Here is a 13,195-nt window from a genome sequence, read left to right as displayed (position 1 = left end):
GAAAAAAAGAAAAAAAAAATGACCTGACAGTCATTCACAGTAATCCTTACTTCAAATGCCACTTAATGAAACAGATCTCCATCACTTTAAATATGGCAAGAGCTTCTAGGCAGACTATTTCATTCTAGATATTTTTCCTCCTACAATCTCTTTAAATATCACATCCATAAGAGTATTCTGCTTTTAAAAAGAAATCTCCATATAGCTTCTTATTTACATGCTTTGGTTTTGAAATTTTGTAGCTCCTTCAAGTTCCTTGACAATGTTACCCTCAACTAAGGTCTGGGCATTCTTTCACCATTTCCTATCAAACTCATTCTAGCTTGTTCACACTTTCATGCTGTTCCTCCCACCTGCTCAAGCAAGTTCTATTCATTCTTCCAGACCAACTCAGTTCCTACCTCCTCAGATACATTGCTCAGCAGTTTTTGACACAATAAGCAGTGAATAAAAACATCTTCTGGTTGTCTTAAAAGTGATCGGAATGTAAACACAAAAACATTGCAAAGTCATTTATTCTTTATAAATTTACATACATTTGGTAAGTCATCATATTACATTACAAAGGGTTAGATTTATACTGTAAGTGTCCATTCCTGGCTCTACCACTAGAACCTGAGTAATTTGGGGCACATCCCTTTATGTCCTTATGCTTCCTTTTCCTCACTAGATAAATGGAAGGATTCTTGTAGATCCTTACTACCATGAGCAGCCATGGCTTCGCCTGGGGCTTTTTTAGAACTGCAAGATCTGTGGCCCTCACTCTAGACTTAATGATTCAGAATCTTTTAATAAGATCTCTAGGTGATACCATCACACATTGAAGCAGATGATCTCCAATTAAATGATCCCTTTGAGGGCAGGGATGTAGCTCAGTGGTAGGGCGCTTGCTTTGCTATCATACACAAGATCCTAGGTTGGAAGCCCTCCCCCTGCCCCCACCGAAAAAAACTGAGAGGGGAAAAAGTCCCTCTGAGGGCTACTGTGATGGAAGAAAATGATTCTTGAGACATAAACAACATATAATCCATCAAAACCTTATCGGGGAGGGAGGGAACCATGCAAACCAAAGTACTAACTACAAAGAATTGTTTTCTTTCACAAAATTTTCATTCTGCCATCACTATGACTACCTAAACACAGTTAAATACCTGACTAGTTAAACTATGCATGAAATGGTGCAAGTGGTAAAGCAGTCGAATGGCTTCTAACAGTTCTTCATGTATATGTTGCTGTGGTGGGCATCATTCAAAAAACAAACAAAAAACCAGGGAAGTTCCAAGGTCAGAAAACCCAGAGCATTTTGTAATCACTTTTTGAGAGTTTCAGTTTCTATCTCATGTACGATGAATAATAAAACAGCCTACTTTAATGTTATTCTAATAGCTAAATAGGCTCACATGAAAGTGCTCCGTAAAGTGTTTCCCAAATGCTCAAACTTCTCCATTGGACAAGAACACAATGCAGCTGGTAATCCTTGCCAAGACGGTGTTTGCTACTGCTTAGCCATCTCTTAGGATGAGATAGTAGTGGTGAACCGGGTTCAGCAACACCCACCTGGCAGCTTAGGAGGCGGGGCGGGAACCCCGGCTCCCCTCGGAAACCATTCCCACCCATATCCCTTCATCAGCCTGGTTTCTGGAGACACCTGCCCAGCTGAATGACCAGAGGAGCTAGACCGGCCCGGAGGCAATCTGCTGCGAGCGCTCCACGCCGGGCACAAAGGCGCCCGGAACGCTGGGTTCCGGGACTCGGCCGCGGGTGGGCGAGGCGGACAGAGGACCCACGGAAGAGGCAGGTAGTGCGCCTTTTCCTACCTCCCAGTCCCCGAGGGGGCCGGGAGCGGGCGCCGCGGCGTTACCCTCTGTCCCGCTTTATCCTGGGGGAAAAAAATTAAAGTAACTGCAGGGAGATGAAAGGGAAAAGTAGCACTGGGTCAGGTCCACATACTCCCGCCTTCAACTCACCGTAAACCGCGTCCGCGCTTCGGGCAAACTGAAGAGCGGCGGCGTCGGAGACATCTTTTTGGTTGCGCGTGCCCGCCACGGCGCCGGGTGATGACGTCATCCCAGAGCAACGAGATTGCCTGCTCCCAGCGGGGCTAGAGCGGCCTGTTGGTGAAAGGCCAGCCCGCGGTGGGAGTTCCCGTACTGACTGAATTTAGGTGCGGCGTTCGACGCCTGAGTCCGGGTTCTTGGGTAACCCTCGGCGTGGAAGGGACGTAGGCGGCCTCGGTCTGCCAGCTTTGCGCTGCTGGGCGGGAAAAGACCGGTGGTTTTCCTGGTTTGGGGAAAGTGGACGAATGGGCGCAGCCGGAAGGCGGCCGCTGCCCGGGAATCGTAGGCGGGTGGGTTATCTAGGGAAGTGGTGGCCGCGGTGTCACATTGGTGACAGGCTTCGGATTTGTGACTCATGGGCCCTGTGATTCACGGACTATTCTCTCTTCTCTAAAATAACAGTTCCCGTTTCACAGGGCCGTTGAAAGGAATGCAGTAACGGCCGGAAGTATGGATTCTAGGTTAACATAGCTAGAATTTGTTTTTAATATCTTTATTCTTGAAATCAAATCGGCTGGCACGCGTAGTTCTCTACTGAAAGGGATTGGGATATGGATGGCACAGCGTCCAGGATAGAGGGATCCCTTGCCAAAGATAAGCAAAATCTCCACGTCTCCTCAGCAGCTGTCTCCTCCCTTCCTCTTTACCGGGAGAGGCTTAGCCTGTGAGAAGGCGATCTCGGGTGGAGTTACATGCTGGAAAAAGAACTCAGACACAAAAGCGGGGAAATTTTTTACCAGCTCTTCTCCTTTACATGTGCCCCTACAGGCACACACTACGTTTGTTCTCTTCATTGACAAACTAAGACTACAGGGGACTAAGGAAAAGAGAACAGTCCTTTAAGGGGAATTGTGAGCAATAATGACTATCTGGAGTATTGCAACCTTTTTTTTAGAATCAACAAAATCGTTGAGGTTTGATGGTAAATTAAATTTATCAATTGGCAGAATAATGATTTAATTCAGAAATATTTTGTTAATCTGATGGTAACTGATGTAATAAGACTATCATTATTTTACAGGTGACTATTAACCATCTGGAACACAACTAAGACCTCAGAGGTAAACACAATTATTGTTAACAAAAGTGCAAACCGAGGAGATGGAATTTATTGACTCACTCATCAAAACCCAGTAGCTTAGAGTTCTGTTTGTTTCTTCAGCAAACATTTGTTGGGCACTTTGTGCAGAGTTTACAGTATTAGTTAAGTGAATAATAAATGGGTGAACAAATGATGAGTGAACATATAGTTCAGTTCCTGTTTTGTGGAGTTTCTAGTTTGATTGACAAAAGAGGAGCATAACTACAGTATAAAATTTGGTAGGATTAGCTTCCATGATAGCTGTAGTAATAAATTGAAAGCGAGTGCTAGAGATGGGTACAATTTGAGGTGGTCAAGCAGCCTCCATGGAGAAGTTACAATATGAGTTGGACCTTGAAAAGTTTCAGTAGGCATTGGAAGGGTGGATAGGAAAGGCATTCCAGATGGAAAGGATGGCATGAGCAGAGGTGTGGAAGGAAGTAAATGACAGCTGTTTACTTTGATGTATTCGTAGGGTTCTGAGAAAAATAAGACTTAAAAGCAAACTTGGAAACAAAGTGTATTAATATGTGAGGCCATAGAATATCATGCATTTAAAACTATCTTTCATAATTCTTAACAAGTTACAGCTGGCAGTATATTTTAGGAGAAGGAGAGAAATAAGCTTTTTTGCTGCTAAAATGAGCAAGGCAACAAAAGAGATGAAACAGGAAAAAAGCAATCACGGTAACAGGGATTTAGTATACAGAGTTTCAACTAGGGATAATCAAAAAGTTCTAGAGATGGATTATAGTGATGGCTACACAGCAGTGTGAATGTACTTAGTTCCACTGATTTTGTGTGTATTGCACCACAAAAGCTGCTTTTGAAAATTTATTCATTTATTCATATGTGCATACATTGTTTGGGGGGGAGGGGGCAAAGGGGAGGAAAGCTGCTTTTAAAAAAGAAGCAGTCTGGCTAGATAACTTGAAAGTGCAAACATATCATGGACATATGATCTTGAGCCCTCAAGATAAGGTTATATTTAATAAACCAACAAAGTAGATAATGCATTTTAAAAAGATGTCTATCAGAAATCACTGCAATAGCTGGAAGTGGTGACACACACCTATAATTCTAGCACTTGGAAGGCCGAGATCAAGAGGATTTGAGGACAACCCAGACAAAAAGTTATCGAGACCCCACCTCAACAAAAAAGCTGAGCATGGTGATATACTGCTATAATCTCAACTACATAGAAGGTGTAAATTGTAGGATAGTGTCTAGATGGGTCAGGGGAAAAATATGGGACTCTATATGAAAAATAACTGAAGCAAAAATGGCTGGTGGTATGACTCAAGTGGTAGAGCCTGAGGCCTTGAGTTCAAAACCCAGTACCACCACCTCCAAATATCTATATCACCACAGTAAAATACATTAGCATTTAGATTGTGTTACTAATAGCTTTATAATTCATAAAGTACCTAATATAAGGTACCTCATTTGATACTCTTAGTATTTTCAGGTAAACAATACAACTATTCATACTCATCTAACACATAAAGAAGCAAGCTCAAAGAGTTCTTAAGGAATTGGCAAAAAGTGAGACTACCCAGGGTTTTGATGCCAAATTTTGTGCTCTTTATGCTATGTTATACTGACTTAAGTAATGACCAAGTTTCGTTGTATCTTCTACGAACCATGCACCTTTCCTTATATTAATTCCACTCCTTCCAACAATTTATTTTTTGAGATAGGGCCTCACTATGTAGGCCAGACTCGCCTCAAACTCATGATCCACCTTCATTATTCTTGTTTTCCTTTGTGTACTCTTGAGTTCAGTTTACCATTAGAATGGTAAGATCTAGGACAAAAGGAGCAAGGGGTCAGCAGTCTGTTTTTCTAGGCCTTATTCCTGACAATTGCCCAGGCAATTGCTCCATGCTCACCAGTCACACACATTAGGGTGCCGGATTACAGGTCTCCCTTTCTCTCATCCTTTAAGTGAACTGAAATATTTATAGGGAACTGATATTTGTGAGGTAAAGTTGGACAAAATAAATAAGATACCTACACTGAGAAAAGAATGGAACTAAAGAATTAAAAATAGAAAGATGGCACTTTGTATGTATTTTAGGACTTAAATTTTTGTGGAAAAGGAACTTAGGTGAAAACTCTGGAGATACTGTATTTTTTATAGAATGGTGGCAAATTTCAACTGGTTTATATTGTTGATACTATGGTATTTAGCACAAATTTTATTAAGTGCTTATATCTGCCAGGCATAGCTATGCTATTATTGGATTATATATGTAGTATCAAATTATTGTATTGAAGGTTCTATATTGCTGTGGTTTAATATGGTTTGTCCCTTTTAAAACTCATGTCAAAATTTTTTTTTTTTTTTGCAGCACTAGGGTTTGAACTCAGGGCCTCATGCTTGCTTATGTTGAAATATAATTGCCATTGTGGCAGTGTTGGGAGGTGGAGCTTTGTGGCAGCTGTTTGGTTCATGGTGGCAGAGCCCCCTGTGAATGGACTAGTGCCATTCTCTCTTGGGTGATGTTTTGCTCTCAACAGGACTGGATTATTTAGAGCCAGTTGTTATAAAGTAAGTCCACCCCTATTGTTGTATTTTGCAAACACCTGCTTGCCCTTCCACTTTTCACCAAATGAGACTATTGAATCCTAGGCTTCCCAGCCTCGAAAACTGAACAAAAAACCCCTCTTTTCTTTATAATCATCCAACCTCAAAATGAGCTAAGACATGTATATATCATTATCTAGTGTGCATTTTATAAAATCCTGTTTGGTGTGCTTGGTTGAACCACATAAATGAACACAATTCAAAATGAGAAATAGAACAGTAGGCAACTTCTGGTTTTGGTATGCCTGTTTCTCAACAGCGTTAAGCAGGTTTTTTTTTTTTTTGTCTTTGCCTGAAACTATACCATTGCGTGTCTTGGTTCTCTTCCCTGTCTTGTTTCTCTTTCTGTCTCTCCCTTAGCAGTTTCTCTTGAGAACATTTAATCATTTACTGATGAATTCTCCCCTTAGGGTCTGCTTCTGGCGATCCTACTTATGTTAGCCTGGGTCTACAAAGAGGCAGACACCAATACAGGGTTAATTGTAGAAGAGATTTTTTATGGAGGGACTAAGGACAAGGAGGGAGAACTTGCAGGCAACAGTGCAGGTATGACACCTGTGGAAGAAAGGAGAAGGAAGGATTGAGTAGGAATTTTCAGCATTTGGTTCAGGACCAGGAAAGGACTGGCTTTGCCAATGTGGAGTCAAGTCAAGCTTCCTTGTGGAAAGAGTACTACAGTGTGCCAGAATGGGCCTATACGTAGTCATTTACTGGAATCAGCCCTCAGGAAACATGGCCTAGTGCACATGTGTTGGTAAATCCAGAGGGTAGCACTCGGACTATAGCAGTATTCTCTACCCCATCCACAGTTTCATTATCTGTGGTCAACCATGACCTGAAAATACTAAATGGAAAATTCCAGAAATAATTCATACACTTTAAATTGTCTACCTTTCTGAGTAGTGTGATAAAATCTGCCTCCTGTGCTCTCCTACCTGGGATATGAATCATTCCTTTGTACAGCATATCCACATGTTCCCCACCCACCTGTTGGTCACTTAGCTTATGTATAGGAAAAAAGCACAGTACATGTAGGATTTGGACCTGTCTGTGGTTTTGGCATCCATTTGGGGATCTTAGAACATGGATAAGTGGAGACAACTGTAGTAACTTATCCATGTTCAAAAAATATTTATTTGTTCTCAACAAATATATTTGTGAAACTGACACCATGGACAAAACAGAAGAGTAACTACTCTCATGGAATTTTTAACTACTCTCATGGACTTTTTAAAGTCATACATTTTTAAAAAGTAAAAATATAAAAAAATTCACAATGTGATAAATGCTGTGAAGGAAAAAAAAACACCTATTAAGTGTTATCTTGTACTTGAATTCTGAGTGCTTTTAATTTAATCTTCCCACAACCTTATGAGGTTGTTGAAGAAACTGGGTTTTTCAATAACTTATCCCAACATTACTCAAAATCAAAGAGACTGAGATAGAGAATACTGGCAGTGTTTCACTTTAAGCAGGGTTGTCAAGAAAGCCCTCAGGAAGTGATTTAAGTTAAAATGCAAAGGGTTACATGTATAATTTGAGGTGGAGATTTGTCAGGGGGAGGCAAGAAAGTGTTCCAGGTGAAAGGAACAGTAGGTGCAGTGGTTGTGTTAAGGAGGTTTGCAAGTTTAAGAACTGAAAGGCGCTTGCAAGCAAGATGAAGTGGAGGGCAGCACAAACAAGTTATTGAAGGGAACAGGGTCAGGTTGTCTAGGACCTCACACCTCTTTGGAAGTCTGTTTTCTACTGCACACTATAGTCTTCTGGAATTTCTGAATATATAGTACTTTTTTTGTTTTCCTTTTTGGAAAAACTCAGAGGGTCATTAGCTTTCATCTGTCACTTTGCTTTCACTTTGTGGAGCATCTGACTTCTTCAGTGAGCAGTGCTTTTCCATTATGTATCCATGGTTATACACGAAGGCCAATGTAGTTCAGCCCATAGCTATTGCAGGGGCTGCACAGCACATTTCCTCCTCACTTCCACCCCCTTTCTCATATCAGGCAAGATAGGTGGGGCAGATTACCAGGGCTAGCTAGTGATAGGTCTTTGAAACTTTAATTCTGAGAGCTAGAAAAGATGATTGCTGGGGCTGGGAATCTGCCTCAGTGGTAGAATCCTTGATAGCATATGCAAGGCCCTGAGTTCGATCCCAGCACCACAAAACTAAAGTAACTGCTAGACCAGAGTTTTAAATAAACAAGCCTACTCTAGTTAGAAGTTTGAGAAATTAATTATTGGGAAGTTAGAAATTAAGTGAATGCTGGAGATTAAATGGACAGGCCTCAATGCAAGTAAGGCAATTTCAGTTCTTGTTTAAGAGTTTCCTTCTAACACCATCTATAGTGAGTTGGCTCTGCTGGGTTCTGCAGTCACCAGACACTTGGTGACTATACCATACTGCTATAGCTGTCCTGAATAATCTCCAGCTCTCAAACCTATGTACCTCTTCTTTAGATTTAGGGTCATGAGTGGGAATATCTGATTGGCCACCCCCAAATCTTACGCTCTGTGTTCTGGCACCTAGAGAATAGAAAAAGTAGCCAGGCACTGGTGGCTCATGCCTGTCTTGAAGAAATCCTATCACAAAAAATTGGGCTGATGGAGTGGCTCAAGGTGAAGGTCCTGAGTTCAAGTCCCAGTACTGCAAAAAAAAAAAAAGGAAAAAGAAAAAGTTACACCTGTTCCTTTCCACTTTCAGTTTCTGTACAGGTGCAGAGATCTACTTTTGGTATTTCCCTCGGTTGAAATGATATTTTGGTACCAAACAACTAGTAGGGTAATATCACTTGGTCACACTGGCTGTCCTGTACAGTTTCCTGTTACCTCAGGGAGCCGTGGCAAATAATGAGTTGTATTGTCATCTTCCCTGCTGCTTGAAGGAAGCCCATTCACAGAAAGAGAAAATGAGACCAACACATGAAACAGAACTGAAAGATGGGGTGTAGGAAATGAAAAGAGGGAGGAGAAGGATGTTAAATGAGGAGGAGATGTGAAGGGACAAGGAGAGGCGGGATGAGAGATCAATTTTATCATGGTTTGAGCTCTGGGCTTTCTCATGTCATAACAGCTGTACTTCTATCCATCTGCTACACAAACCAGTAAATCCTTTTCATAATAGCTTAATGCTGTTAGAAATTAGATTTCATTCATTTGCTATGAAAAAGTCTCCTTTGATTAATGCAGGAACCGATGGCATTTCATCTATGAAATGTTATGTGGGTTATCATTTAGTTTTCATTTTTCAAATCTAAAATAAGGTTGGACCACTGCTCTGAAATTCTCCCATCCAAGTACTAACCAGGCCCGACCCTGCTTAGCTTCCGAGATCAGACGAGATCGGGCGCGTTCAGGGTGGTATGGCCGTAGACTGCTCTGAAATTCTGAATGAAGTAGATTGATGATCCACTATGCTGGAAATTATGGTTTAGCAAATGTTTACCTCCATGACCTCCTGTAAGCCAAGTTAAGTTGATAGTTGGATTTTGCCTCTGAGCAGTGGTAGTTAGTGGGTATTTTCCTAGTTGCACAGGAAGGTATCGTGCACATCCCTCTCAGGTGAGGGGCTCTTTGAGCAGCTGTAGAGGTGAATACTAATCTTGTCACTATATGGCCAGGAAGTAATCTAGTAATTGGAATTCATTCCTAATCATAAAAATAGTACCAATAATTTTGTATCATGATATGTTTAATTTAACATTAAAACATGGATATTTTTCTTGCTAAAACCAGGAAGGGAGTCTTTAAGAACAGTAGTTCAAAATTACAAATACAAATTATGCTGGCTACAGTAGTATGTGCTTGTAATCCCAGCTACTTGGGAGGATGAGGCAGGAGGATCATGAGTTTGAGGCTAGTCTGGGTGACATAGCAATACCCTGTCCCAAAAGGGAAAATACAAAATTAGATATGGATGTGAGTATTTATTTGGATGACAACATATTACAGATATCACAAACGTCATAAAATCCAGACTAACATTAACTATCTGATATCCCTCATAATTTCCCCAACTTGTTTTGGCTGCATATTCTTTTATCCCATTATTAAATGACAATGATTATGTTAATACTTTAATAAAAAGATCAGGAAAATAGTTCATCCTAGCTGATTTGTTATTGGTAGTGTAGAAAAAGTGTTTTTTTTTTCCCCCAGCATCACAACTCACTATCGTTTTGCCACATCTGTGACTTCTGCAGTTTCTTGCTCTGAGAACTGTAACCTTTTGATATCCCTTAGTATGTCACCTACAGCCAGAGCTGGCCAGCCAGAAACATCATCCATGCCAAAGGTCCCCTTCCTCCCTGTCCCCACTAAGCCAGCCCTTGGTGGGAAGAGGTAGCCATAAAACTTGAGTGTTGAGCTTTCTGTTGGGAGCAGAACAACATTTTATTTGTTTATTTTATTTTATTGATATGTGCATACAATGGTTTGGGTCATTTCTCCCCCCTTCCCCCCCGCACCTTCCCTTAACTCCCCCACCCCCTTGCTTCCAGGCAGAAACTATTTTGCCCTTATCTCTAATTTTGTTGAAGAGAGAGTATAAGCAATAATAGGAAGGACTAAGGGTTTTTGCTAGTTGAGATAAGGATAGCTATACAGGGAGTTGACTCGCATTGCTTTCCTGTACATGTGTGTTACCTTCTAAATTAACTCTTCTTGAACTAACTCCTGGTCCCCTTCTCCTATTGGCCTCAGTCGCTTTAAAGTATCTGCTTTAGTTTCTCTGTGTTGAGGGCAACAAATGCTATCTAGTTTGTTGGGTATTTTACCTATCCTCATACCTCCCTTGTGTGCTATCGCTTTTATCATGTGCTCAAAGTCCAATCCCTTTGTTATGTTTGCCCTTGATCTAATGTCCACATATGAGGGAGAACATACGATTTTTGGTCTTTTGGGCCAGGCTAACCTCACTGAGAATGATGTTCTCCAATTCCATCCATTTACTTGAAAATGTAAATATTTCATTCTTCTTGGCTGCTTAAAATTCCATTGTGTATAAATACCACATTTTCTTAATCCATTTGTCAGTAGTGGGGCATCCTGGCTGTTTCCATAACTTGGCTATTGTGAATAGTGCTGTAATAAACATGGGTGTGCAGGTGGTTTTGGAGTAACCTGAGTCACATTCTTTTGGGTATATCCCCAAGAGTGGTATTGCTGGATCAAATGATAGATCTATGTTTAGATTTTTAAGTAGCCTCCAAATTTTTTTCCAGAGTGGTTGTACTAATTTACATTCCCACCAACAGTGTAAGAGGGTTCCTTTTTCCCCACATCCTCCCCAACACCTGTTGTTAGTGGTGCTGCTGATGATGGCTATCTAACAGGGATGAGGTGGAATCTTAGTGTGGTTTTAATTTGCATTTCCTTTATTGCTAGAGATGGTGAGCATTTTTTCATGTGTTTTTTGGCCATTTGAATTTCTTCTTTTGAGAAAGTTCTGTTTAGTTCACTTGCCCATTTTTTTGGTTCATTAATTTTGGGGGAATTTAGTTTTTTGAGTTCCCCATATATTCTTTCCCCATATATTCTGGTTATCAGTCCTTTGGCAGAACAACATTTTAAAAAATACCTTTTTTCTTTGAGGTCCTGGGCACTTGATGGGGTTCACTAGAGAGAGGGTCAATATGGGCCCAAAAGATGTCTGAAGTACTGCAGGCTGTTCTCCAGATTAAAATGGAGTACTAACAATAATGACAAAAAACAAAAAACCCTGAAAGCAGTTAGAAAAGAAGGAACAACAATAACATGGGAAAAGTAGCATGTTGACAGATTTAAACCCATCTATATCAGAAATTGCCTTTAAAGTCCTTGAAAGTAATATGATGAAATAAAAATAAAATTAGTAGTATTCAAAATAAGTGCAGACTATTCACAATAGCCAAGTTATGGAAACAGCCAAGATGCCCCACCACTGACGAGTGGATTAAGAAAATGTGGTATCTTATCATTTCATGATAAAAGCTCTAAGAAAACTAGGAATAGAAGGAAAGTTCCTCAACATTATAAAAGTTATATATGACAAACCTACAGCCAGCATTATACTTAACGGAGAAAAACTGAAACCATTCCCTCTAAAATCAGGAACCAGACAAGGATGCCCACTATCTCCACTCCTATTCAACATAGTACTGGAATTCCTAGCCAGAGCAATTAGGCAAGAAGAAGGAATAAAAGGAATACAAATAGGTAAAGAAACTGTCAAAATATCCCTATTTGCAGACGACATGATCCTATACCTTAAAGACCCAAAAAACTCTACTCAGAAGCTTCTAGACATCATCAATAGCTATAGCAAGGTAGCAGGATATAAAATCAACATAGAAAAATCATTAGCATTTCTATACACTAACAATGAGCAAACTGAAAAAGAATGTATGAAAACAATTCCATTTACAATAGCCTCAAAAAAAATCAAATACCTAGGTGTAAACCTAACAAAAGATGTGAAAGACCTCTACAAGGAAAACTATACACTTCTGAAGAAAGAGATTGAGGAAGACTATAGAAAGTGGAGAGATCTCCCATGCTCATGGATTGGTGGAATCAACATAGTAAAAATGTCGATACTCCCCAAAGTAATCTACATGTTTAATGCAATTCCCATCAAAATTCCAATGACATTCATTAAAGAGATTGAAAAATCTACTGTTAAATTTATATGGAAACACAAGAGGCCACGAATAGCCAAGGCAATACTCAGTCAAAAGAACAATGCAGGAGGTATCACAATACCTGACTTCAAACTATATTACAAAGCAATAACAATAAAAACAGCATGGTACTGGCACAAAAACAGACATGAAGACCAGTGGAACAGAATAGAGGATCCAGATGTGAAGCCACACAACTATGAGCAACTTATCTTTGACAAAGGCGCTAAAAATATACAATGGAGAAATAGCAGCCTCTTCAACAAAAACTGCTGGGAAAACTGGTTAGCAGTCTGCAAAAAACTGAAACTAGATCCATGTATATCACCCTATACCAAGATTAACTCAAAATGGATCAAGGATCTTAATATCAGACCCCAAACTCTTAAGTTGATACAAGAAAGAGTAGGAAATACTCTGGAGTTAGTAGGTATAGGTAAGAACTTTCTCAATGAAACCCCAGCAGCACAGCAACTAAGAGATAGCATAGATAAATGGGACCTCATAAAACTAAAAAGCTTCTGTTCATCAAAAGAAATGGTCTCTAAACTGAAGAGAACACCCACAGAGTGGGAGAAAATATTTGCCAATTATACATCAGACAAAGGACTGATAACCAGAATATACAGGGAACTTAAAAAACTAAATTCTCCCAAAACTAATGAACCAATAAAGAAATGGGCATGTGAACTAAACAGAACTTTCTCAAAAGAAGAAATTCAAATGGCCAGAAAACACATGAAAAAATGCTCACCATCCCTAGCAATAAAGGAAATGCAAATGAAAACCACACTAAGATTCCACCTCACCC

General features: G+C 40.1%; 2 protein-coding genes and 1 pseudogene across 4 annotated transcripts in view; 1 reads left to right on the top strand and 2 right to left on the bottom strand.

Moving 5' to 3' along the window:
* The window catches only part of Thoc1 (THO complex subunit 1), a 56,043-nt gene extending 53,737 nt beyond the window's left edge, over window positions 1–2,306 (bottom strand). The window contains exon 1 of one of the 3 annotated variants that reach the window (XM_074070126.1): window positions 1,968–2,306. In XM_074070126.1, coding sequence (XP_073926227.1) covers window positions 1,968–2,021 — 54 coding nt within the window. In that variant the 5' untranslated portion in view covers window positions 2,022–2,306. The remainder of the gene's footprint in view (window positions 1–1,967) is intronic. The other 2 variants (XM_074070127.1, XM_020169081.2) reach the window with 2 other exon arrangements.
* Window positions 1,604–13,195, top strand: part of LOC109674794 (proteasome subunit alpha type-7-like) — a 101,510-nt gene continuing 89,918 nt past the window's right edge. Inside the window, exon 1 of the mRNA XM_074070132.1 lies at window positions 1,604–1,798. Within this exon, the coding sequence (XP_073926233.1) occupies window positions 1,661–1,798 (138 nt within the window). The 5' untranslated portion in view covers window positions 1,604–1,660. The remainder of the gene's footprint in view (window positions 1,799–13,195) is intronic.
* LOC141422718 (5S ribosomal RNA) lies at window positions 8,992–9,099 on the bottom strand (annotated as a pseudogene).

The sequence above is a fragment of the Castor canadensis genome, chromosome 4 (assembly GCF_047511655.1).
Source record: "Castor canadensis chromosome 4, mCasCan1.hap1v2, whole genome shotgun sequence".
Classification (NCBI taxonomy): domain Eukaryota; kingdom Metazoa; phylum Chordata; class Mammalia; order Rodentia; family Castoridae; genus Castor; species Castor canadensis.
This window is presented reverse-complemented; position numbering and strand designations above follow the sequence as displayed.